General features: G+C 39.6%; 1 protein-coding gene across 4 annotated transcripts in view; it reads right to left on the bottom strand.

The window, feature by feature from the left end:
* Positions 1-681: 681 nt before the first annotated feature.
* LOC128686343 (electron transfer flavoprotein-ubiquinone oxidoreductase, mitochondrial-like) overlaps positions 682-27,286 on the bottom strand; it is a 43,674-nt gene continuing 17,069 nt past the window's right edge. For 3 of the 4 annotated variants that reach the window (XR_011392105.1, XR_011392104.1, XR_011392106.1), the window contains 2 exons: positions 15,107-15,259; positions 682-5,479 (listed from right to left, as the gene is read on the bottom strand). Coding sequence is in view for 1 of the 4 variants with exons in the window: in XM_070085944.1 (XP_069942045.1) it covers positions 5,466-5,479; positions 15,107-15,259 (167 nt within the window). In the remaining 3 variants the exon portion in view is untranslated. The remainder of the gene's footprint in view (positions 5,480-15,106; positions 15,260-27,286) is intronic. The other variant, XM_070085944.1, reaches the window with a different exon arrangement.

Below are 27,286 nucleotides of genomic sequence, written 5' to 3'. Positions count from 1 at the left end.
GATGCTAACCTGTCGGCAACATCGATTCCTGCTGCTTGCAGAAGTGTTGCCGATATATCTTTTTTTTCTCATTTTATTTTAATATATTTTTTATGCTATGATGTAGCACGTAATGAAAGTAGTTTGTTAGAATATGTATTGGTGGATAAAAGGTTGATGGGTAGGCTTCAGGATGTACATGTTTATAGAGGGGCAACTGATATATCGGATCATTATTTAGTTGTAGCTACAGTTAGAGTAAGAGGTAGATGGGAAAAGAGGAAGGTGGCAACAACAAGTAAGAGGGAGATGAAAGTGTATAAACTAAGGGAGGAGGAAGTTCGGGTGAGATATAAGCGACTATTGGCAGAAAGGTGGGCTAGTGCAAAGATGAGTAGTGGGGGGGGTTGAAGAGGGTTGGAATAGTTTTAAAAATGCAGTATTAGAATGTGGGGCAGAAGTTTGTGGTTATAGGAGGGTGGGGGCAGGAGGAAAGAGGAGTGAATGGTGGAATGATGAAGTAAAGGGTGTGATAAAAGAGAAAAAGGTAGCTTACGAGAGGTTTTTACAAAGCAGAAGTGTTATAAGAAGAGCAGAGTATATGGAGAGTAAAAGAAAGGTGAAGAGAGTGGTGAGAGAGTGCAAAAGGAGAGCAGATGAAAGAGTGGGAGAGGCACTGTCAAGAAATTTTAATGAAAATAAGAAAAAATTTTGGAGTGAGTTAAACAAGTTAAGAAAGCCTAGGGAAAGTATGGATTTGTCAGTTAAAATCAGAGTAGGGGAGTTAGTAGATGGGGAGATGGAGCTATTAGGTAGATGACGAGAATATTTTGAGGAAGAAAGGGAGGCGGTAATTTCATGCACTGGTCAGGGAGGTATACCATCTTTTAGGAGTGAAGAAGAGCAGAATGTAAGTGTGGGGGAGGTACGTGAGGCATTACGTAGAATGAAAGGGGGTAAAGCAGCTGGAACTGATGGGATCATGACAGAAATGTTAAAAGCAGGGGGGATATAGTGTTGGAGTGGTTGGTACTGTTGTTTAATAAATGTATGAAAGACGGGAAGGTACCTAGGGATTGGCAGAGAGCATGTATAGTCCCTTTATATAAAGAGAAAGGGGACAAAAGAGATTGTAAAAATTATAGAGGAATAAGTTTACTGAGTATACCAGGAAAAGTGTACGGTAGGGTTATAACTGAAAGAATTAGAGGTAAGACAGAATGTAGGATTGCGGATGAGCAAGGAGGTTTCAGAGTGGGTAGGGGATGTGTAGATCAAGTGTTTACATTGAAGCATATATGTGAACAGTATTTAGATAAAGGTAGGGAAGTTTTTATTGCATTTATGGATTTAGAAAAGGCATATGATAGAGTGGATAGAGGAGCAATGTGGCAGATATTGCAAATATATGGAATAGGTGGTAAGTTAGTAAATGCTGTAGAGTTTTTATGAGGATAGTGAGGCTCAGGTTAGGGTGTGTAGAAGAGAGAGAGAATACTTCCCGGTAAAAGTAGGTCTTAGACAGGGATGTGTAATGTCACCATGGTTGTTTAATATATTTATAGATGGGGTTGTAAAAGAAGTAAATGCTAGTGTGTTCGGGAGAGGGGTGGGATTAAATTATGGGGAATCAAATTCAAAATGGGAATTGACACAGTTACTTTTTGCTGATGATACTGTGCTTATGAATGTTTTCAGATACTTGGGAGTTGACGTGTTGGCGGATGGATTTATGAAGGATGAGGTTAATCATAGAATTGATGAGGGAAAAAAGGTGAGTGGTGCGTTGAGGTATATGTGGAGTCAAAAAACGTTATCTATGGAGGCAAAGAAGGGAATGTATGAAAGTATAGTAGTACCAACACTCTTATATGGATGTGAAGCTTGGGTGGTAAATGCAGCAGCAAGGAGATGGTTTTAGGCAATGGAGATGTCCTGTCTAAGGGCAATGTGTGGTGTAAATATTATGCAGAAAATTCGGAGTGTGGAAATTAGGAAAAGGTGTGGAGTTAATAAAAGTATTAGTCAGAGGGCAGAAGAGGGGTTGTTGAGGTGGTTTTATCATTTAGAGAGAATGGATCAAAGTAGAATAACATGGAAAGCATATAAATCTATAGGGGAAGGAAAGGGAGGGGTAGGGGTCGTCCTCGAAAGGGTTGGAGAGAGGGGGTAAAGGAGGTTTTGTGGGCAAGGGGCTTGGACTTCCAGCATGTGTGCATGAGCATGTTAGATAGGAGTGAATGGAGACGAATGGTACTTGGGACCTGACGATCTGTTGGTGTGTGAGCAGGATAATATATAGTGAAGGGATTCAGGGAAACCGGTTATTTTCATATAGTCGGACTTGAGTTCTGGAAATGGGAAGTACAATGCCTGCACTTTAAAGGAGGGGTTTGGGATATTGGCAGTTTGGAGGGAAATGTTGTGTATCTTTATACGTATATGCTTCAAAACTGTTGTATTCTGAGCACCTCTGCAAAAACAGTGATTATGTGTGAGTGTGGTGAAAGTGTTGAATGATGATGAAAGCATTTTCTTTTAGGGGATTTTCTTTCTTTTTTGGGTCACCCTGCCTCGGTGGGAGACGGCTGACTTGTTTGAAAAAAAATAAATAGTTCTTGTAATTTCATAGCCAGTCTTTGTTCTGACACTAATATTAGGTACTGAAATAGTGCTCAAATAGTCACAATCACATTGACAGGTGAACATTTACACCTGCCTGGGTTATTTACTATTGTCTAGAAATACGTATATACAAAGTATTTATAGGTCCCAGCAATGTTTTAAGATACCCTGGCATATACCTGAAGCATGGTGTTATGAAAGGCATCCCTATACTGTTGGCAGCCTAGTGACATCTGATAAATGCCCACTGCTCCAGCTAACCCTGGCTGTATTTGTTATCACTGTTACACACAAACATGTCTTATCTCTCTGTCTATTTATCTGTCTATCTGCGTGTCTGTATCTGTCTGTGTCTATCTGCCTGCCTGTATGTCTGTCTCTGTTTATGTCTTTCTGTCTGCCTGGAGCATATGTATATGGCACTCCTTGAAGAACTGTGCTATGACATCTGTTATCAGCTCGGTGACATTTGATAAATGGGTGCTCGAGGAACCCTGGCTTTATTTGTTTTCACTGATACACACAAACATGTTTCTATCAGTCTGTCTATCCTCGCCTGGAATTTTTGGGTTATCTTAGGTTATCTACACAATGTATAATAACTGTACTTATGTGTACGTGTGAGACAGAGATATAGATAGACAGATATATAGAGATACAGATAGAGATATAGACAGATAGATATATAGATAGAGAAACAGCCAGAGACAGCCAAAGCAAGCCAGCCGGCCAGCCTGCCAAATACATAAGAACATAAAGAAGGAACACTGCAGCAGGCCTACTGACCCATGCAAGGCAGGTACATGTCACCCTCCCCCTCCGGCTTAGACCAATGACCCACCTACTCAGGTCACATCCATTGAAGGAAGGAGAATGAAATCAGACCTAGTAGCACAAGCTAGTCAGGTCCAACTCACACCCACCCACACTCACTCATGTATTTATCTAACCTGTTTTTACTTTCCTCTTAAAATGGGAGTGTTAATGTGACATGGCATCAGTGAATCCCTGGTGTTTGCCACGCTATTTGCTCTAGTTGGAGCTCAATTGAACTGGTGCTTCCACAAGGTACTAAGCACTCCCAGATTTTTTTAATAGTGCGCACACTGAGTGCACAGACCCATTCTCTCATGTCTAGGCGACTCAAGCCTATTGTGCCAAATTTGAAGGAATGAAAAATAAAACGTTGATCTACATTTGGAGCGCTATGCGTGCAAACATAGATCTACAATTGTACAGTTTAAGGGTTAACCCTTTGACTGTCGCAACCCCCTATCCTGAGGTGTCTCTTGGTGTCACAAAATTTAAAAAAAAAAAATTATTTTTTCTTATGAAATGATAATCTTTTCCCAATTGTAAAGAAACCAAAAAAACGAAATTTGATGGAAAACTGACGGAATTACGCTCTCGCGAAGTTAGCGACCTCGGCGATTTTTACAAATCGGCGATTTCGCCCACTTTGAGCCCTATTTTCGGCTAATTCCATTATTCCAGTCAACCAAACTCATAGCTATTTCTTCAGAACTCCATTTTTTCCATCGATTGAGTACAAGAAACTGCCCATTTACCGATTTCAACTACCCAATAACATGGTCAGAAATTTGCAATTTGGCCAATTTCACGAAAATTAAAAAATATGACAATTTCAAAATAAGGACCAGAATGAACAATGCAGACATTCCTGGCTCTAAAATAACATTTTCTTTGTTCATCAGTCATGTCTCCAGGCCCCTCTGATATTACTCCTGCTTTTTATTTTTAAATTTTATTCAAACAAAAAATAGAAGATTTACTGTTATGCAGACTACTGCAATACTGTAATAATTGTAAAAATTACATCAACCCCTTCATGACTGCATATTAGAATGGCTATTTGGACATTTATTGGAAAATGACATCATTTGTTTACTTTTGAACATCGGCAAAAATCAAACATTTCCCGTACTTTGTGCTCCATTTCCAGGTTCTTTTTATAGTAAAATTAATCAAAATCACCTCTATTTCTATAATATAGTTTCCATTCTATCAAATGAGACCAAGAAAACGAGAATACAACCACAAATACTATACGAAAATAGACCACAAAGTCGGCATTTTAATTAAAAAAAAGTTCAGAGTTTTTTTTTTCTCATTATGCACTGCGTGCTCCAGGATTTTTTTTATGTGGTGCACACTGACCACACAGACCCATTCTCTCACATGTGGGCCTACCAGCTTTCTCCCGCCTGATTTGAAGCCGCTAGAATTTATGAGTATATATACGTCAAACACGGTACCTCGTAAACGTATATATACGGCCGCGACAGTCAAAGGGTTAAATCCCACCACCATAAGGTAACTCAGCATCAAGTAGTGAAATACAAAAGAAATGACAGGGAAGGTTTCCAAACCTGTGAAAAGAAAACAGAAGGCCACAGCTGTAAACTAAGAAGGTGCTTAACCCTTTGACTGTTTCGGTTGTATATATACATCTTACGAGCCACCATGTTTGACGTATTTATATGCATAAATTCTAGCGGCTTCAAATAAAGTGGGAGAAAGCTGGTAGGCCTACAAGTGAGAGAATGGGTCTGGGTGGTGGGTGTGCACCCTGTGAAAAAAAATCGAACTCAGTGGTGCATTGTGGGAACGCCATCTTGGTAGTCGATTTTCACCATGCCTCGTGGCAAGTAGTACCTCACTCCTCGGTGAATTGGAGGTCTTTTGTTCCCAAGTGATAGCTCTAACAGCGATGGAAGTGCCAATGAAAGTGAATTTCATGGTTTTAGAGAGGGTGTGACCAAAAGCAGTGCCCAGGATAACGTAATTAGTGATGAAAATCCAGATGACCCATAACCTTCCACCTCTGGTGCTGGGCCGTCTCATTCACGCTCACCTGTACCAGGATGAAAGAGGAAACTATTTTACCGTGTACAGAACTCAGATGTGAGCGGTGAAAGTGATAGTGATTTCCAAGCTATTGAAAACAGTTGTAGTTGTGACAGTGAGGGTGAATATTCTCCAGTGAAATGGCAGTATGCACGACGTAGCATGTGTTCTGGTAGTGTGTCATATGTTGCTCCAATGGGAAGGAGTAAATCTCAGAGTACTTCCCGTGGCCCTAAACCACAAACTGATAGTGAAGATGACGATATTGCTACAATGGGGCTGAATGATGCGAGTGGGGCAGTAGGCGGTGGTGGTGGTGATGGTGGTGGTGGCACGAGTCATGTGGCACCAGCAGTGGGCCAGGCTGCTAACTCAGCCACAACCAGCCTCAACCAATGCCACACTCCCACAACATCCACAATCACAACCTGTAAATATCCAGTACCTACCAGCAGACCGCATATGGAATTGGCAGCAAGGTGACAATTTTCTTCCCAATCCCCATCACTTTGATGAAATACAAAGTGGAATAAGGCCATCATGTACACTTGGGAAGAATGCCACTGAACTGGAGTGCTTTCAGTTATACTTCGATGAACCCCTGATGGACATTACTGTCAGGGAAAGCAATACATACTTTGAGTATACTATGGCAAACACAATTCTTTCACTAAGATCATGCCTACACCAGTGGAAGGACACAACTGTGGCAGAGATGTATCTGTTCTTTGCCACAATAATGCTTATGCCACAGTGCTTATGCAGTGTCAACACATACTGGTTGAAAGACCGCCTGATTTCAACCCCAGCTTTTGGTCACATTATACCAGTGAATAGATTTGTGCTACTATTACGTATGCTACACTTCTCAGACAAAACAAGCCCTGACAGAAACGACAGGTTATACAAGATCAGGAATGTGTTTATGTACCTGAAACAAAAGTGCTGTATATATTTTTATCACTTCAGGAAGCTTGTTATTGATAAGTCTTTGATTTTGTTCAAAGGCAGACTATCATTCAAGCAGTACACACCAAGCAAGAGGAAATGCTTTGGTATAAAGTTATTTGTACTGTGTGATTGCAAAAGTGGTCTGGTTTTGGATATAATTGTGTACAATGGCAATAATACATTGCAAGATACCAGGAAGTTACTGGGTATCTCTGGTGATGTGGTTAGAACAATGATGGAACCATATCTCGGTAAGGGGCATATTTTATATACTGACAACTGGTACACAAGCCCTTTACTCAGTGATTTCTTGCAAGTGAACATGACAGATGTGTGTGGCACAGTGCGTGGAAATTGTAAGCATATGCCTAGGTTTGACGCTGGCACTCATAGAGGTGATGTTCAGGTGTTTGCTGCCAATGACATCATGGCATTTTGGTGGCATGACAAACATGTTCTAGGTAGTAGGTTGGTAGACAGCAGCCACCCAGAGAGGTACTACCGTCCTGCCAAGTGAGTGTAAGACGAAAGCCTGTAATTGTTTTATATGATGGTAGGATTGCTGGTGTCTTTTGTCTGTCTGATAAACATGCAAGATTTCAGGTATGTCTTGCTACTTCAATTCACCAACACGAAATGGTAGACACTGGCAAGCAGAATAGAGACCAATGAACCCATTGTAAAACCTGCAGGTGTGATGGATTACAACCTCAATATGCACTTAGTGGACAAATGTGACATGCAGATTGGGTTTGCTGATTGTGTCTGCAAGAGTTATAAGTGGTACATAAAACTCTTTTTCCATCTTCTTGAAATTTCCATGCTGAATGCTTATATGTATAAGTTGAAGACCAACAAGAAACCCAAATATGGTGAATTTTGTTTGTCAGTTATCAGACAAATAATATTCAAGTACCAAGGAACAACACCTGAAATAGATCAGCGCCCACAAAATTATCAACACATTATATTGACATTAAGAGGGACGTTAAAAAAGGGGATAAGAAAAGCTAAACAGGACTATGAAATTGAAGTTGCTAGGGATTCAAAAACTAACCCAAAAAGTTTTTTCCAGGTTTATAGAACAAAAGTTAGAGATAAGATAGGTCCCCTTAAAAATAATTCTAGGCATCTCACTGACAAAGAGAATGAAATGTGCTCTATTCTTAACCCTTTGGGGGTCGACAGGTCCTCTCAGAGACTTGTTCTCAGGGTCGCCAAAATTTAAAAAAAAAAAAAAAATTATTTTTTCTTATGAAAAGATAGAAAATCTTCTCCCGATCATGACACCAAAAGTATGAAATTGGATGGAAAACTTGCAGAATTATGCTCTCGCGAAGTTAGCGGTCTTGACGATGTTTACGCATTGGCGATTTTGCCCACTTTGAGCCCTATTTTCGGCCAATTCCAGTGTACTAGTCGACAAAAATCATAACTATTTCGCTAAAACTCCACTTTTCTATTGAACGAGTACAAGAAACCACCCATTTACTGGTTTCAACTATCCAATATAGTGGTCAGAATTTATCAATTTTGCCAATTTCACACAAATTTCAAAAGATGCCAATTTCCGAGTACGGTCCAGAGTAAACAAGACATTCCTGGCACTAAAATAATAAGTTCTCTGTTCGTTAATCACATCCCCAGGCCCCTCTTATATTTCTTTGGCTTTCCACTTTGAATTTTTACTCTCACAAAAAAAAAAAATAAGATTTACTGTTATGCAGACTACTGCATTAGTGTAGAAATGGTATAAATAATATCAGCGCACTTGTGAAAGAATATTAGACTCACCAGTTGACATGTATTGGATGCTTGACATGATTTGTTTACTTTTGAACTTTGGTAAAAATCGAACATTTCTGCTACTCTGAGCTCAATTTCAAAGTACTTTTCATTGTAAAACCAGTCAAAATCATCTCAATTTCTGTAAGATGTCTTCCATTCTATAAAATGAGACCAAGAAAACTAGAATACAACAATAAATACCATACGAAAATACAGTGCAAAGTCGCTGTTTTAATCCAAAAACACGGTCAAAGTTTTTTTTTCTCATTATGCACCGTGTGGTGCAGGATTTTTTTTATACTGCGCACACTGACCACATAGACCCATTAATACATATGTAGGCCTACCAGCTTTCTCTCACTAGATTTGAGGGCGCTAGAATTTAGGCGTACTAGTACGTCAAAAACCCTTGGTCGTAAGATGTACTAGTATGTCTGAAACCCCCAAAGGGTTAAAAATTATTTTCTCTCGGTTTTCACTCAGGAAGACACTAACAATATCCCAGTAATTAATTTTATAGTGGGCCTGATGATGATAAATTATGCAATATCACAGTCACTACCAAATTGGTTATCAAACAGATAGACTGGTTAAAGCAAAATAAATCCCTGGGCCCTGATGAACTTTTTTCAAGGGTTCTTAAAGAGTGTAAAATGGAACTTTGTGAACCATTAACTAATATTTTCAATATTTCTCTTCAAACAGGTGTAGTGTCTGATATGTGGAAGATGGCTAATGTAATTCCTATTTTTTAAAGCAGGGGACAAGGCGTTACTGTCAAATTACTGCCCAATAAGCCTAACCTCAACAAAAGTATTAGTCAGAGGGCAGAAGAGGGGTTGTTGAGGTGGTTTGGTCATTTAGAGAGAATGGATCAAAGTAGAATGACATGGAAAGCACATAAATCTATAGGGGAAGGAAGGCGGGGTAGGGGTCGTCCTCGAAAGGGTTGGAGAGAGGGGGTAAAGGTGGTTTTGTGGGCAAGGGGCTTGGACTTCCAGCAAGCGTGCGTGAGCGTGTTAGATAGGAGTGAATGGAGACGAATGGTACTTGGGACCTGACGATCTGTTGGAGTGTGAGCAGGGTAATATTTAGTGAAGGGATTCAGGGAAACCGGCTGTTTTCATATAGTCAGACTTGAGTCCTGGAAATGGGAAGTACAATGCCTGCACTTTAAAGGAGGGGTTTGGGATATTGGCAGTTTGGAGGGATATGTTGTGTATCTTTATATGTGTATGCTTCTAGACTGTTGTATTCTGAGCACCTCTGCAAAAACAGTAATAATGTGCGAGTGTGGTGAAAGTGTTGAATGATGATGAAAGTATTTTCTTTTTGGGGATTTTCTTTCTTTTTTGGGTCACCCTGCCTCGGTGGGAGACGGCCAACTTGTTGGGTAAAAAAAAAAAAAAAAAAAAAACATAAGAAGCCTTCTCGATAAGCGCAGCTTGATTAACCCTTTCAGGGTCCAAGGCCAAAATCTGAAGTCACGCACCAGTGTCCAAGAAATTTTGAAAAAAAAAAAAATTATTTTTTTCTTACAGAATTAAAGAGCATATTTTTGTGAAGGTAATAAAACAAAAAAAATTAGAATCTGATCAGTACTTACCGAGATACAGTGCCAAGAAGTTTGTAGAAAATGATGTGGTGGCGGCAACATCGACGAATTCCACATACGCGTATTATATTATTTTGTTGTTTTAGTTGTTTTTTCTTTTCTTTTCCAATTTTTTTCTATTCCTACTAACATTTGGGGCCTGAGAGACCAATACTGTATATAATTGATATATATATACTCACTGTATTGAACACAATAACCGCACTAAAGTTATTATCATATTAATGTTTACCACTGTTGTTTATTACAATAAACATGCACAAATATTGTATAATACTAATGTTCTATCATATATTTACATATTTACAATCACTGGACATGGTTTTAGAACTGCTGGAGCTTGTGGAACTCCTTGAAACAAGGCACCATGCACAGAGGCACCTTACATTCCTCACACATAAACCGAGTGTCTTTGCGTCTTTGTTGCCGTCGTTTTGTTTGTGCACAGACGATGCATCTCTTCTGAGCAAATTTCTATTGAGTTGAAGGAAGCTGTATTATGAAATGATCACCTTCTCTCCTCAAACGCTTGGGTATATTGTGATGAATTCGAGGACCTTGTTGTATTGCAGGTGTTGTTACCTGGTACTTCATTATGAGTTGTCTGACAACAGACAAACAAAATTCACCATACGGTGGTCTGTTACCAGTCTTTATTTGGTACATATTATATGCATTCAGCATTGAAATGTCCATGAGATGGAAGAAAAGTTTCATGTACCACTTGTAACTCTTACGAACACAGTCAACAAAACCAATCTGCATGTCACACTTGTCAACCAAGCGCATGTTTTGTGTATAATCAATCACTGTCACTGGTTTTCGAATACGTTCATTAGTCACTCGATCACCTTTGCCACTGTCTTGCATTTCATTACGGCGAATGGTTGTCAACAATGTGACATCTCGTTTGTCATGCCACCGTAATGCCATGATGTCATTGGCAATAAACACCTGCACGTCATCACCACGAACACCTGCGTTGAGCCTGGGCATATGTTTACGATTAGAACGCACTGTGCCACACACATCTGTCTTGTTCACTCGCATGAAATCACTGAGTAATGGGCTTGTGTACCAGTTATCGGTATATAATGTATGGCCCTTACCAAGAGAAGGTGCCATCATGTTTCTCACTACGTCACCTGATATACCCAATAACATCTTGGTATCTTTCAATGTTTTACTACCCGTGTATACAACAATATCCAACACCAGGCCACTGTCACAATCACAGAGTACAAACAATTTTATACCAAAGCGGTTCCTCTTGCTCGGTATATACTGCTTGAATGACAGTCTACCTTTGAACAAAATCAAAGACTCGTCAATTACAAGATTCTTGAATGGATAAAAGTATATCCTGAACTTTTGTTTGAGATACATGAAAACATTTCTAATCTTGTATAACCTGTCACTTCTGTCAGGCCTGGTTTTGTCAGAGAAGTGCAACATACGTAACAGTAAGATAAACCTGTTCACTGGTATTATTTCACTGAAGGATGGGGTACAAATTAGCCAATCTGTGGACCAGTATGCTTTTATATTATGCTTATAGACGTGAGGCATAAGCATTATTGTTGCAAAAAGCAAATACATTTCTGCAACAGTCGTCTCTTTCCACCTGTGTAGTCTTGACTGTGGTGATAAGATCGTATTTGCCATGGTGTACTGAAAATACTTATTACTTTCCCTGACAATAATTTCCATCAATGGCTGGTCAAAGAATAATTCAAAGAATTCCAGTTCATTGGCCGTGGTTCCAAGGGGACAGGTAGGTAGAATTCCACTTTGAGAGTCATCAAAGTGGTGAGGGCTGGGAACAAAATTGGGATTTTGCTGCCAATCCCAGATACGGTTTGCTGGTGGATACTGGACATCATAGGCTGGTTGTACTGGTGGTTGTGGCGGGCTGGTGGGTGACGCTCCGCTTTGTCCTTGAACTGACGAGTCAGCAGCGTGGGTCCCCGCGTGGCACAGCGAGTCACGCATGGCGGTGCCACTACCACTACCAGCCCCACTAACACCATCCACTGATGTCTGTGGCCCATCCATGCCAAGTGTAGCCACATCATCCTCACTATCAATACCTAAAACGGGTGTAGGGCCACGGGATGTACTCCGGGATGTACTCCGTCCCCTGGGCACAGCATAGGGTACACTACCCGAGCGCATGCGGCGGCGAACATACCGACGCTTCACTGGTGAATATGTTTCCTCACTATCACTACTCGAATGATCGTCGAGCGCAATAAAATCACAATCCACGTCAGAATCATCGTCATTACTGAAGTCAGAGGCCAGGCCACGGGAAAATATTAGTTTTCTCTTACGTTTAGGAACACCCGACCGTGAGTCACGAGTGCCCACACCAGAGGTAGAAGGTCGAGGATCGTCGGGGTTTTCTGCACTATTATCGATATCCTGGTCATTATTTTCGGTCACTAACTTATCAAAGCCGTAGAATTCGTCTTCATTTCCACTTCCATCAGTGTCAGAACTATCAGACAGGAAGAGGAGAGTCCCAATTTTCCGGGGAGTGAGAGCTGACTTGTGACGAGGCATGGTGAACAAGGGTGACTGAGCCGGCGTTCCCACAATGCTATGCAGGCGCCTAGATTTTTTGTTTACGGCGCACACCCACGGCGCAGACCCATTCTCTCATATGTAGGCCTATGAGCGCTTTCGCGCTAAATTTGATAGCGCTAGAATTTTGGCGTAGATCTACGGTTTGGACACTCACCGACCAGCCGTAGATCTACGGGACGGACCCTGAAAGGGTTAATGATACTCAGCATGGATTCACGAGGGGCCGTTCCTGCCTAACTAATTTATTAACCTTCTTCAGTAAAGCTTTTGAGGCCGTTGATCATGATAAAGAATTTGATATTGTTTATTTAGATTTTAGTAAGGCTTTTGATAGAGTACCGCACCAGAGACTTAAAAAAGTGCCAGCTCATGGCATTGGGGGAAAAGTGCTGTCATGGATCGAGTCATGGCTCACTAATAGGAAGCAGAGAGTATGCTTAAATGGGGTTAAATCCGAGTGGGGATCTGTAACAAGTGGCCTGTTGTTCTTTATAATATAGATCAATGACCTTGATGAGGGTATTACTAGTGATATGAGCAAATTCGCCAATGACACAAAGATAGGTAGGATAATTGATTCAAACGTAGATGTTAGGGAACTTCAGGAGCATTTAGACAAACTCTATTCTTGGTCAGAAAAGTGGCAGATGCAGTTCAATGTAGATAAATGCAAGGTTCTGAAGCTCGGGAGTGTCCATAACCCTAGAACTTGTAAGTTAAATAATGTAGAACTTAGCCATACAGATTGCGAAAAGGACTTGGGGGTTATGGTGAGCAGCAACCTTAAACCAAGACAGCAGTGCCTAAGCGTACCTAATAAGGCAAGTAGATTATTGGGATTTATATCAAGAAGTGCAAGCAACAGAAGTCCAGAGGTTATACTGCAGCTTTATACATCAAAATTAGTAAGGCCTCACCTAGATTATGCAGCTCAGTTCTGGTCTCCATATTACAGAATGGATATAAATTCGTTAGAAAACATTCAGCGTTGAATGACTAAATTAATACATAGCATTAGAAATCTTCCTTATGAAGACTCTTAAATTACATTCACTTGTTAGACGTAGAATGAGGGGAGACGTGATAGAAGTGTATAAGTGGAAGATGGGTATTAATAAAGGGGATATTAATAAGATCTTAAGGATCTCTCTCCAAGAGAGAACCCGCAGTAATGGATTTAAATTAGATAAGTTTAGATTTAGAAAGGACATAGGAAAGTATTGGTTTGGAAATAGGGTAGTTGATGAGTGGAACAGTCTGCATAGTTGGGTTACTGAGGCTAGGACTTTGGGTAGTTTCAAATTTAGGTTGGGACTTTGGGTAGTTTCAAATTTAGGTTGGATAAATATATGAGTGAGAGGGGTTGGATTTGAGTGGGACTTGCAAATGAGTGGATAGAGTTATCAGAGCTTATTTCCTGGGTAGCATTGAAAATTGGGTTGGGCAAATGTTTTGTTAGTGGGATGGATTGTAAAGGACCTGCCTAGTATGGGCCAACAGGCCTGCTGCAGTGATCCTCCTTTCTTATGTTCTTACATGCCCTCTCGTCTGAGGCCTGGTGATCACTACCCCATACCACTTCCTGCTACTGCTTTCAAGAAAAATGCTCAGGTGTTATGTCTGTGCACATACCACAAAACACCCACAAAAACAGAGACTCGTTTTATGTGTGAGGAGTGTAAAACACCACTGTGCATACACCCATGTTTCAAATACTTCCACAAGCTGCAGCAGTTCTGGGAAAGTGTTCAGTGATTGTACATATGTATATATATTATAGAACAATAGTAATATACAATTTTTAATATTGTTTGTTTGTGTAAACAAGTTTCATAAACAATATGATGATACTAGTGTTTTTGCTATAATTGTGTTACATTCAACGAATGTATATATGAACATTGCACCATACTTTGGTCTCACAGGCCACATAAGTTATATGAAAAAAATAAAATAGTGAAAAAAACAAGAAACCTTCATATGCAAGTAAACCAAAGTTTACCGGGTGAGTGGTAGTCGCCGCTGTTGCCATATGTGGCTCATTTTCTGCCAACTTTACGCCTCTATATCTCGGTAAGCACTGATGGCAAAAATATTTTGGGGGGATTAAAACAGTAAGAAAAATAATCTTAACATTTTCATAAGAAAAAAAATTGTTTTTTTTTTTCCATATATTTTTCGACACCAGGAGACACTTCAGGATTTGGGGTTTCGACAGTCAAAGGGTTAAAGGACGCTAAAGAGTGGTAGAATAAATGGAATAGATTAGAAGAGGGGGGCAGTAAAGCTGCAAACACTAGAAATTATGATAAATCAAATAGATAAATATGAATATTGATTTTTCCTATATGGTGTTCAAAACATTTACACCTACCATCCGACTTACGACCGAGTTCGGTTCCGAGAAACCGGTCGTAAGTAGAACTTTACTACTAAATATCAACAAAACATTTTCGTAATGACTTTATTGTTTTATTTTGGTATTTCATGTTTTACTTTACTTTTTATGTTGTTAGTACTGTATTTTATACTGTAAGGTTTGGGATAAACACTGTGTACAACACAAATAGTTGTTTATTTCCCAGAAATTTGGCATAAAAACCACGGTCGTAAGTCGAGTGGTCGTAAGTCGAGCAGGTCTTAAGTCGGATGGTAGGTGTATATCATAATAGCATATGAAATTTCACTCACCAATATCTGCTGCTTTTTCCAACAACATAACCCGAATCTCCTTTTCATGGTCTTTTGCCAGCTGCATAAGCCGAATGGATGCAGCCAGACCAGCTGGGCCACCACCTACAATCACTACATCTGCATTGTCTGCACATCGTTCCATGTCCACATCTGGAGATGTTCCATAATAAAAGTCATTAAAAAATACAAGGGCCATAAAATGCAAAGAATTCACATAATAGACTGACTTTTTATCTATAAATTCTTCTTAGACTACAATACACTGTACATAAATATAGTTAAAAAAAATATAATGGGTAATAAATACATAGGTGGATTAACCTCTAAAAGGTCCAAATGTACATATATGTATGTTCTCTCGCCCAGTGCCCTGAATTTTTTTAAAAAAATAAAAAAAAAAAAAAAAAAAAAAAAAAAATGTATAGAAATACAGTGGACCCCCGCATAGCGAACTTAATCCGTGCAAGAGGGCTGGTCGTTATGCGAAATGTTCGCTATGCGAATTAATTTTCCCCATAAGAAATAATGGAAATAAAATTAATCCGTGCAAGACACCCAAAAGTATGAAAAAAAAATTTTTTTACCACAAAAAAATGTTAATTTTAGTACACACAAACTGAAAAAGGCATGCACAATTACATGACACTTACTTTTATTGAAGATCTGGTGATGATTGATGGGATGGGAGGAGGGGAGAGCATTATCTTCTTACTGTTTAGAAGGGGAATCCCCTTCCATTAGGACTTGAGGTAGCAAGTCCTTTTCTGGGGTTACTTCCCTTCTTCTTTTAATGCCACTAGGACCAGCTTGAGAGTCACTGGACCTCTGTCGCACAACAAATCTGTCCATAGAGCTCTGTACCTCCCGTTCCTTCAAGACTTTCCTAAAATGGGCCATAACATTGTCATTGAAATAGTCACCAGCACGGCTTGCAACAGCTGTGTCAGGGTGATTTTCATCCATAAAGGTTTGCAGTTCAACCCACTGTGCACACATTTCCTTAATTTTTGAAGTAGGCACAATGGATTCCACAACTGGCATAGGCTTCTCAGGGTTAGCCCCAAACCCTTCAAAATCTTTCTTAATTTCCATACTAATTCTCACCCTTTTTACCACAGGGTTGGCACTAGAAGCTTTCTTGGGGCCCATGGTCACTTATTTTCCAGAAACAGCACCGAAAACACTGTAATAATACGAAATATTCCGAGTGTATGCTTGAATGTTACCGCGGAGGCTAGCTGGTAAACAATGGGACGGGCGGCACATGTGAGGCTGGCTGAGGGCCCACATTGGACGCGTCTCGGACGAAGTTCGCTGAGCGGGTTTTTGTCTACTATGCGGGGCAAAATTTCAGCGAACAAAGCGTTCGCTATGCGGATTGTTCGCTATGCAAGGCGTTCGCTATGCGGGGGTCCACTGTATAGAGAACATTTTTTTAAGTGTTATAGGATTAAAATAAAAAAAATTAGGGTCAGTACCCTTTCAGGGTCCCCAGGCCCTCTCCCAGACTTGTTCTCAGGGTTGCCCAAATTTCAAAAAAAAAAAATTATTTTTTTTCTTATGAAAAGATAGAGAATCTTTTCCCGATCATAATGACACCAAAAGTATGAAATTTGATGGAAAACTCATGGAATTATGCTCTCGTGAAGATAGCAGTCTTGACGATGTTTATGCATTGGCGATTTTGCCCATTTTGAGCCCTATTTTCGGCCAATTCCAGTGTACTAGGCGACAAAAATCATAACTATTTCGCTAAAACTCCATTTTTTCTATTGAATGAGTACAAGAAATCACCCATTTACCAATTTCAACTATCCAATACAGTGGTCAGAATTTAGCAATTTTGCCAATTTCACACAAATTTCAAAAGATGCCAATTTCCAAATAGGGTCCAGAATAAACAAGAAAGACATTCCTGGCAATAAAATAACATTTCCTCTGTTCATTAGTAACGTCCCCAAGCCCCTCTTACATTCTTTTGCTTTCCACTTTGAATTTTTACTCACAAAAAATAGAAGATTTACTGTTATGCAGACTACTGCATTAGTGTAGAAATGGTATAAATAATATTGGTACACTTGTGAAAGAATATTAGACTCACCAGTTGACGTGTATTGGATGCTTAGCATGATTTGTTTACTTTCGAACTTTGGTAAAAATCGAACATTTCTACTATTTTGAGCTCAATTTCAAGGTACTTTTCATTGTATTATTATTATAATCAAAAAGAAGCGCTAAGCCACAAGGGCTATACAGCAACTTTTCATTGTAAAACCAGTCAAAATCATCTCAATTTCTGTAAGATGTCTTCCATTCTATAAAATGAGACCAAGGAAAACTAGAATACAACAATAAATACCATACGAAAATACACTGCAAAGTCGCTGTTTTAATCCAAAAACACGGTCAAAGTTTTTTTTTTTTCTCATTATGCACTGTGTGCTGCAGGATTTTTTTTTATACTGTGCACAGTGACCACATAGACCCATTCTTTCATATGTAGGCCTACCAGCTTTCTCTCACTAGATTTGAGGGTGCTAGAATTTAGGCGTACTAGTACGTCAAAAACCTTGGTGCGTCAGCCATACTAGTACATCCGAAACCCTGAAAGGGTTAATGCTCACCTGACAGGAACTTCGAGTCCTGCCGCATGAAGAAGTGTTGCTGATGTATACCTTTTTTTCTCATTTTTATACTATTTTATATATTTTTTATGTTATGATAATTACAATTTATAGTAGTTCTTGTCATTTCATAACCAATCTTTGTTCTGACACTAATATTAGGTACTGAAATTGTACTCATATTGTCACAAACACATTGACAGGTGGACATTTACACCTGCCTTGTTCATTTACTATTGTCTAGGAATATATACAAAATATTTATAGGTCCCAGCGATGTTTTGGATACATGGGAGCATATAATAATAATAATAGTAATCAGTACACAAATAATCAGCAGCAGCAGCACCACCACCAGCAGCACCCCCTTCCCCATGAAGCATGATAAGAACAACATAAGAACATAAGGAGGAACACTGCAGCAGGCCTGTTGGCCCATACTAGGCAGGTCCTTTACAATCCATCCCACTAACAAAACACCTGCCCAACCCAATTTTCAATGCCACCCAAGAAATAAGCTCTGATATAACTATCCACTCTCATATGTAAGCCCCACTCAAATCCAACCCCTCTCACTCATGTATTCATCCAACCTAAATTTGAAACTACCCAAGGTTTTAGCCTCAATAACCTAACTAGGTAGACTGTTCCACTCATCAACTACCCTATTTCCAAACCAATACTTTTCTATATCCTTTCTAAATCCAAACTTGTCTAATTTGAATTCATTACTGTGGGTTCTCTCTTTGAGAGATATCCTCAAGACCTTATTTATATCCCCTTTATTAATACCCATCTTCCACTTATACACTTTGATCATGTCTCCCCCTTATTCTTTGTCTAACAAGTGAATGTAATTTAAGAGTCTTCAATCTTTCTTCATAAGGAAGATTTCTAATGCTACGTATTAATTTAGTCATTCTAAGCTGAATGTTTTCTAACGAATTTATGTCCATTCTGTAATACGGAGACCAGAACTGAGCTGCATAATCTAAGCGAGGCCTTACTAATGATGTATCAAGCTGTAATATAACTGCTGAACTTCTGTTGCTTACACTTCTTGATATAAATCCCAGTAATCTGTTTGCCTTATTACATACGCTTAGGCATTGCTGTGTTGGTTTAAGGCTACTGGTTATCATAAAATGATTTACTGTATAAGGAATCTCCTGTATGAAGATAGACTTAAAGCCTTAAATCTCCACTCTCTGGAGAGACGTAGAATGAGGGAGATATCACTGAATAATGTACACCGTGCTCAGAGTACATGTACATGCATTCCCCAGAGAGAAATTAGGTCTAATAATAACAATCCAAAATGGATTAACAGGAGGCTAAAGCATCTATTAGAGGAGAAAAGGGGAATTTATAGGCGCATCAGAAGAGGATAGGTTAACCTTACTGACCAATATGTCCAGCTTAAAAGAGAAGTAAAAAAGGGGATTAGAAAGACTAAACGTGACTATGAAATTAGAGTTGCTAATGAATCAAAGACTAATCCAAAGGGGTTCTTTCAAGTGTATAGGACGAAGGTGAAGGAGAAAGTAGAACCTCTGAAAATTGGGAATGGACAGCTGACAGATAACGAACTGGAAATGTGTTCCTTATTTAATGACTCTTTTGTCAGTTTTTACACAGGAAGATGTAAATGAGATTCCAGTAATTAACAATTATTTAGTTCCTGATGAATTTAAAGTAATTAATATTACTGTCACGAGGGACATGGTTATTAAACAGATAGACAAACTGAAGTAAAATAAGTCCCCGGGACCCAATGAGTTGTTTTCCAGGGTACTTAAGGAATGCAAGATGGAGCTTTGTCAGCCATTAACGAGTGTGTTTAATGCGTCCCTCCTTACTGGTGTTGTGCCAGAGTTGTGGAAGATGGCTAATGTGGTTCCTATATTCAAATCCACTCCTTCAAATTACCGTCCAATAAGCCTGACATCTATAGTGGGCAAGTTATTAGAACCAATTATACCTGACATTATTAGAAGTTACCTTGAAGAGCATAACTTGATAAATGAATCTCAGCATGGATTCACGAGAGGTCGTTCCTGCCTGACAAATTTACTGACGTTCTTCAATAGAACATTTGAGGCAGTTGACAGTGATAAAGAACATGATACTGTTTATTTGGATTTTAGTAAAGCCTTCAATAGAGTACCTCACAAGAGACTCTTAAGAAAAGTGGCAGCTCATGGTATAGGAGGTAAAGTTCTAGCATGGATAGAGGCATGGCTTACCAATAGAAAGCAGTGTGTTACCATTAATGGGGTGAAATCTGAATGGGGATTAGTCACTAGTGGCAATCCACAAGGATCAGTTTCAGGCCCTCTCTTGTTCATAATTTACATTAATGACCTTGATGAAGGGATTACGAGTGACACGAGTAAATTTGCTGATGATACAAAGATCTTTCTTTCTTTCAACACACTGGCTGTATACAAAGATAGGCCGTATAATTCATTCTGAGGAGGATAGCAATGAACTCCAGGAGGATTTGGACAAATTAATGTCTTGGTCTGAAAAATGGCAGATGAAGTTCAATGTGGATAAGTGTAAGGTACTAGTCCTTGGTAATGAAAATAACCCTCGAAGCTATAATCTAGGTGAAGTAGAGCTTGATCATACAGAATGTGAAAAAGACTTGGGAGTCATGGTAAGCAGAAATCTAAAGCCAAGACAGCAGTGCCTTAGTGTGCGCAACAAGGCTAACAGATTACTTGGATTTATCTCAAGAAGTATAAGTAACAGAAGTCCAAAAGTTATTTTACAGCTCTATACATCACTAGTGAGGCCTCATTTAGATTATGCTGCTCAGTTTTGGTTCCCTTACTACAGGATGGATATAGACTCATTAGAGAACATACAGAGAAGAATGACTAAAATGATTTACTGTGTAAGGAACCTCCTGTATGAAGATAGACTTAAAGCCTTAAATCTCCACTCTCTGGAGAGACGAAGAATGAGGGGAGATATCATTGAAGTGTATAAGTGGATGACGGGCATAAACAAAGGAGATATTAATAAAATACAGTGGTCCCTCAATAATCGTCCATAATCTGTTTCTGGAAGTGGGACTATTATCGAAATGGACGATTTACGAATCAATTTTCCCCATAAGAAATAATGTAAATTCAATTAATCCATTCCTGACACCCAGAAGTATTAAAACAAAAAAAATTTTTTACATGAAATATAGATGTAGTACATAAACAATACAGTGGCACATGATGAATTAAACATTAACAGAATAACACTTACCTTTATTGGCGATTCTTCTTTGTGTATGGAAGACTGGAGAATGAGACTGATTGGATGAATTACTGTTTGGAAGGGGAATCCCCTTCCATCAACACCTCGGGTACCAATTGCTTTTCTGGGGTTACTTCTCTTCTCTGTTTCTTAATGCCACTAGGACAACCTTGAGAGTCACTGGAGTCCTGTCTCGCAAAAAAACTGTCCAGAGAGCTCTGTTTCTGGAGTCTCTTTAAAACTTCCCTAAAATGGGCCAAGACTCTGTCACTGTACAAGTTGCCAATATGGCTTGCAACATCCTTCTCTGGGTGTTGTTTCTCCATAAATCTTTCCATCCTACCCCACATTTCAAAAATCTCCTTCATTTCTAAGAAGGCACCTTCCTCCATCTCTCTTCCTCCTCCTCTGCAACAAGATTCAGAGCTACCATCTGTTGCTGTTCCTGCTGAAGCTCTTGCAGCTCCTCAGTCGTTAGCTCTTTGTTGTGGTCCTCCACCAACTCTTCCACATCCTCCAAACTCACATCCAACCCCATGGAAGTCCCCAGTGCCACAATGAATTTAACAACTGACATAGGCTCATCAGGGTCAGCCCCAAACCTTTCAAAATCCCTCTTGTGGACACAATCTGGCCACAATTTTCTCCAAGCAGAGTTCAAAGTCCAGGTAGTCACTCCCTCCCAAGCCTTACCTATAAGGTTTACGCAATGGAGAATACTGAAATGTTCTTTCCAAAAATCTCGTAGGGTCAAGTGAGTGTCTGAGGTCACATTCAAGCACCTTTCAAACATTGCTTTGGTGTAGTTTTTTTTTAAAGTTTGCAATGACCTGCTGGTCCATGGGCTGGAGGAGAGGAGTGGTATTCGGGGGCAAGAACTTTACTGTGATGAACCCAAACTCCTTCAGAATTAGGTCATCCAAGTTTGGAGGATGAGCAGGTGCATTATCCATTACTAGGAGGCACTTGAGATCCAATTTCTTTTCCAGGAGGTAATTCTTCACACTAGGGCCAAACACTTCATTGAACCACTCTACAAAAATTTCCCTCGTGACCCATGCCTTACTATTAGATTTCCAGAACACACACAATTTACTCTTCATAACATTGTTTTTCCTGAACACTCTGGGATTTTCAGAATGGTACACTAGTAATGGCTTCACTTTGAAATCCCCACTAGCATTAGCACAGAACATTAGCATCAGCCTGTCTTTCATAGGCTTGTGTCCTGGCATTGCCTATTCCTCTTGTGTAATGAAGGTCCTCTTAGGCATTTTCTTCCAAAAGAGGCCTGTTTCGTCACAATTGAACACTTGTTCAGGTTTCAGTCCTTCAGCCTCTATGTACTCCTGGAATTCATGCACATATTTTTCATGTAAAGTAAAAGGACACAAGTGCAACTAATGTGACATTTATTGTGGCAACGTTTCGCTCTCCAGGAGCTTGATAAAGCTCCTGGAGAGCGAAACGTTGCCACAATAAATGTCACATTAGTTGCACTTGTGTCCTTTTACTTTACATATTGTCGGTAATTCTACCAACTTTATTACATATTTTTCAGCCGCCTTGTGGTCCGAACTGGCAGCCTCACCATGCCTTACCACACTGTGTATGGCAGTACGCTTCTTAAATATCTCAAACCAGCCTTTGCTGGCCTTAAATTCACTCACATCATCACTAGTTGCAGGCAATTTCTTTACCAAATCGTCATGCAACTGCCTAGCCTTTTCACAAATAAGTGACGTCATAAAACTGTCTCCTGCTAATTGTTTCTCATTTATCCACACCAATAATAACTTCTCAACATCTTCGAGTACTGGTGATCTCATTTTTGTCAGCATATTTACCCCCTTTGCAACAACAGCGTCCTTGATTTCCTTTTTCTTGGCTATGATGGAATATATGGTTGTACGGGATTTGTTATACATCCTGGCCAGTTCGCCCACACGTACGCCACTATCATATTGTTCAATGATGTTTTTTCTTAAATTCAATCGTGTTTCTCACCTTTACCAAAGGCTTGGCACTAGGAGCTTTCTTTGGAGCCGTGGTAGCTTATTTAGCACTTAAATAACTTGCAAGCACTAAAATAAATGAAATATTATGAAATATTTTGCTGGAGCATGTGAGGGGACCGTCACTCACTGGTAAACAATGGCACACTGGCTGGGAAGGAAAGGCCGAGGCGGCTCGAGGCCGCTCAGACCGTGAGTACGCGTCCGGGACAAAGGACTATTAGTGAGTTACCGGACCATTTCCGAGCCAATATTTTGACGAAAAAACAGGACTATTTCCGAAATGGACGACTTTCAGGCCGGACGATTATTGAGGGACCACTGTACTGAGGGGTGTCGAACCAGGTAAGAACCAGAAATAATGGATTTAAGTTGGATAAATTTAGATTTAGAAAGGACACAGGCAATTATTGGTTTTCTAACAGAGTTGAGATGCGTGGAACAGTCTTCCCAGTTGGGTGATAGAGGTTAGGACCTTGGGTAGCTTTAAGAAGAGATTGGACAAATATTTGAGTGGGAGGGGCTGGGTTTGATTGGTGTCATTGGGTACGGGAGTTATTTCTTGGGTAGCTCTAGGTAGAGGTCGTTTTGATAAGGACCTGCCTTGCATGGGCCAGTAGGCCTTCTGCAGTGTTCCTCCATTCTTTTGTGGATGACAGGCATAAAGAAAGGAGATATTAATAAAAGTACTGAGGGTGCTGACCCAGGTAAGAACCAGAAATAATGGATTTAAGTTGGATAAATTTAGATTTAGAAAGGACATATGTAAGTACTGGTTTTCTAACAGAGTTGTGGATGCATGGAACAATCTTCCCAGTAGGGTGATAGAGGTTAGGACCTTGGGTAGCTTTAAGAAGAGATTGGACAAATATATGGTGGGAGGGGCTGGGTTTGATTGGTGTCATTGGGTATGGGAGTTAATTCTTGGGTAGCTTTGGGTAGAGGTCATTTTGATAAGGACCTGCCTTGTATGGGCCAGTAGGTCTTCTGCAGTGTTCCTCCATTCTTATGTTCTTATAACCCCCAAGTCCTTTTCACAGTCTGTATGGCTAAGTTCTACATTATTTAACTTAAAAGTGCTAGGGTTATAGACACTCCTGAGCTTCAGAACCTTGCATTTAAATACATTGAACTGCATCTGCCACTTTTCTGACCAGGTATTGAGTTTGTCTAAATCCTCCTGAAGTTCCCTGATATCTACACTTGAATCAATTATCCTACCTATCTTTGTGTCATCAGCAAATTTGCTCATTTCACTAGTAATTCTCTCATCAAGATCATTAATATTTAAGTTTACTTTCTCCAAGTAAACACTTTGAAAACATTTTATTATAATTAGGTTGTTAGGTTAACCCTTTGACTGTTTTGGTCATATATATACGTCTTACGAGCCACCGTGTTTGACGTATATATACTCAAATTCTAGCGGCTTCAAATCAAGCAGGAGAAAGCTGGTACACCCACATGTGAGAAAATGGGTCTGTGTGGTCAGTGTGCACCATATAAAAAAAAATCCTGCAGCACGCAGTGCATAATGAGGAAAAAAAAATCTCCGACCGTTTTTTTTTTAATTGAAATGCTGACTCTGTGGTCTATTTTCATATAGTATTTATGGTTGTATTCTCGTTTTCTTGGTCTCATTTGATAGAATGGAAAACATATTATAGAAATAGAGGTGATTTTGATTGGTTTTACTATGAAAAGAACCTGGAAATGGAGCTCAAAGTAGGGGAAATGTTTGATTTTTGCCGATGTTCAAAAGTAAACAAATGATGTCATTTTCCAATAAATGTCCAAGTAGCCATTCTAATATGCAGTCATGAATGGGTTGACATTATTTATACAATTATTACAATATTGCAGTATTTTATTATTATTTTTTTATTAACACACTGGCTGATTCCCACCAAGGCAGGGTGGCCCAAAAAAGAAAAACTTTCACCATCATTCACTCTATCACTGTCTTGCCAGAAGGATGCTTTACACTACAGTTTTTTAAACTGCAACATTAACACCCCTCCTTCAGAGTGCAGGCACTGTACTTCCCATCTCCAGAACTCAAGTCTGGCCTGCCGGTTTCCCTGAATCCCTTCATAAATGTTACTTTGCTCACACTCCAACAGCAAGTCATGCATTAACCCTTTCAGGGTCCAAGGCCAAAATCTGAAGTGGTGCTCCAGTGTCCAAGAAATTTTGAAAAAAAAAAAAAAAAAAAAAATATTTTTTCTTACAGAATTAAAGAACATATTTTTGTGAAGGTAATAAGACAAAAAAAAAAAATTCTGATCAGTACTTACCGAGATACAGTGCCAAGAAGTTTCTCAAAAATGATGTGGTGGCGGCAACATCGACGAATTCCACATACGCGCATTACATTATTTTGCGGTTTTTGTTGTTTTTTCTTTTCTTTTCCAATTTTTTTCTATTCCTACTAACATTTGGGGCCTGAGAGACCAATGCTGTATATAATGTATATATATAAACTCACTGTAACCGCACTAAAGTTATCATCATATTATTGTTTACCACTGTTGTTTATTACAATAAACATGCACAAATCTTGTATAATACTAATGTTCTATCATATATTTACAATCACTGGACATGGTTTTAGAACTGCTGGAGCTTGTGGAACTCCTTGAAACAAGGCACCATGCACAGAGGCACCTTACATTCCTCGCACATAAACTGAGTGTCTTTGCGTCTTTGTTGCTGTCTTTTTGTTTGTGCACAGACGATGCATCTCTTCTGAGCAAATTTCTTCTGAGTTGAAGGAAGTTGTATTATGAAATGATCACCTTCCCTCCTCAAACGCTTGGGTATATCCTGAGGAATTCGAGGACCGTGTTGTATAGCAGGTGTTGTTACCTGGTACTTCATTATGAGTTGTCTGACAACAGACAAACAAAATTCACCATATGGTGGTCTGTTGCCAGTCTTTATTTGGTACATATATGCATTGAGCATTGAAATGTCCATGAGATGGAAGAAAAGTTTCATGTACCACTTGTAACTCTTATGAACACAGTCAACAAAACCAATCTGCATGTCACATTTGTCAACCAAGCGCATGTTTTGTGTATAATCAATCACTGTCACTGGTTTTCGAATACGTTCATTAGTCACTCGATCAACTTTGCCACTGTCTTGCATTTCATTACGGTGAATGGTTGTCAACAATGTGACATCTCGTTTGTCATGCCACCGTAATGCCATGATGTCATTGGCAGTAAACACCTGCACGTCATCACCACGAGCACCTGCGTTGAGCCTGGGCATATGTTTACGATTAGAACGCACTGTGCCACACACATCTGTCTTGTTCACTCGCATGAAATCACTGAGTAATGGGCTTGTGTACCAGTTATCGGTATATAATGTATGCCCCTTACCAAGAGAAGGTGCCATCATGTTTCTCACTACGTCACCTGAGATACCCAATAACATCTTGGTATCTTTCAATGTTTTACTACCCGTGTATACAACAATATCCAACACCAGGCCACTGTCACAATCACAGAGTACAAACAGTTTTATACCAAAGTGTTTCCTCTTGCTCGGTATATACTGCTTGAATGACAGTCTACCTTTGAACAAAATCAAAGACTCGTCAATTACAAGATTCTTGAATGGATAAAAGTATATGCTGAACTTTTGTTTGAGATACATGAAAACATTTCTAATCTTGTATAACCTGTCACTTCTGTCAGGCCTGGTTTTGTCAGAGAAGTGCAACATACGTAAGAGTAAGATAAACCTGTTCACTGGTATGATTTCACTGAAGACCGGGGTAGAAATTAGCCGATCTGTGGACCAGTATGCTTTTATATTATGCTTATAGACGTGAGGCATAAGCATTATTGTTGCAAAAAGCAAATACATTTCTGCAACAGTCGTCTCTTTCCACCTGTGTAGTCTTGACTGTGGTGATAAGATCGTATTTGCCATGGTGTAATCAAAATATTATTACTTTCCCTGACAATAATTTCCATCAATTGCTGGTCAAAGAATAATTCAAAGAATTCCAGTTCATTGGCCGTGGTTCCAAGGGGACAAGTAGGTAGAATTCCACTTTGAGAGTCATCAAAGTGGTGAGGCTTGGGAACAAAATTGGGATTTTGCTGCCAATCCCACATACGGTTTGCTGGTGGATACTGGACATCATAGGCTGGTTGTGCGGGTGGTTGTGGTGGGCTGGTGGCTGGTGCTCCGCTTTGTCCTTGAACTGACGAGTCAGCAGCGTGGGTCCCAGCGTGGCCTGGTGAGTCACGCATGGCGGT

This window comes from Cherax quadricarinatus, chromosome 17, assembly GCF_038502225.1.
Source record: "Cherax quadricarinatus isolate ZL_2023a chromosome 17, ASM3850222v1, whole genome shotgun sequence".
In the NCBI taxonomy this organism is placed as follows: Eukaryota; Metazoa; Arthropoda; class Malacostraca; order Decapoda; family Parastacidae; genus Cherax; species Cherax quadricarinatus.
This window is presented reverse-complemented; position numbering and strand designations above follow the sequence as displayed.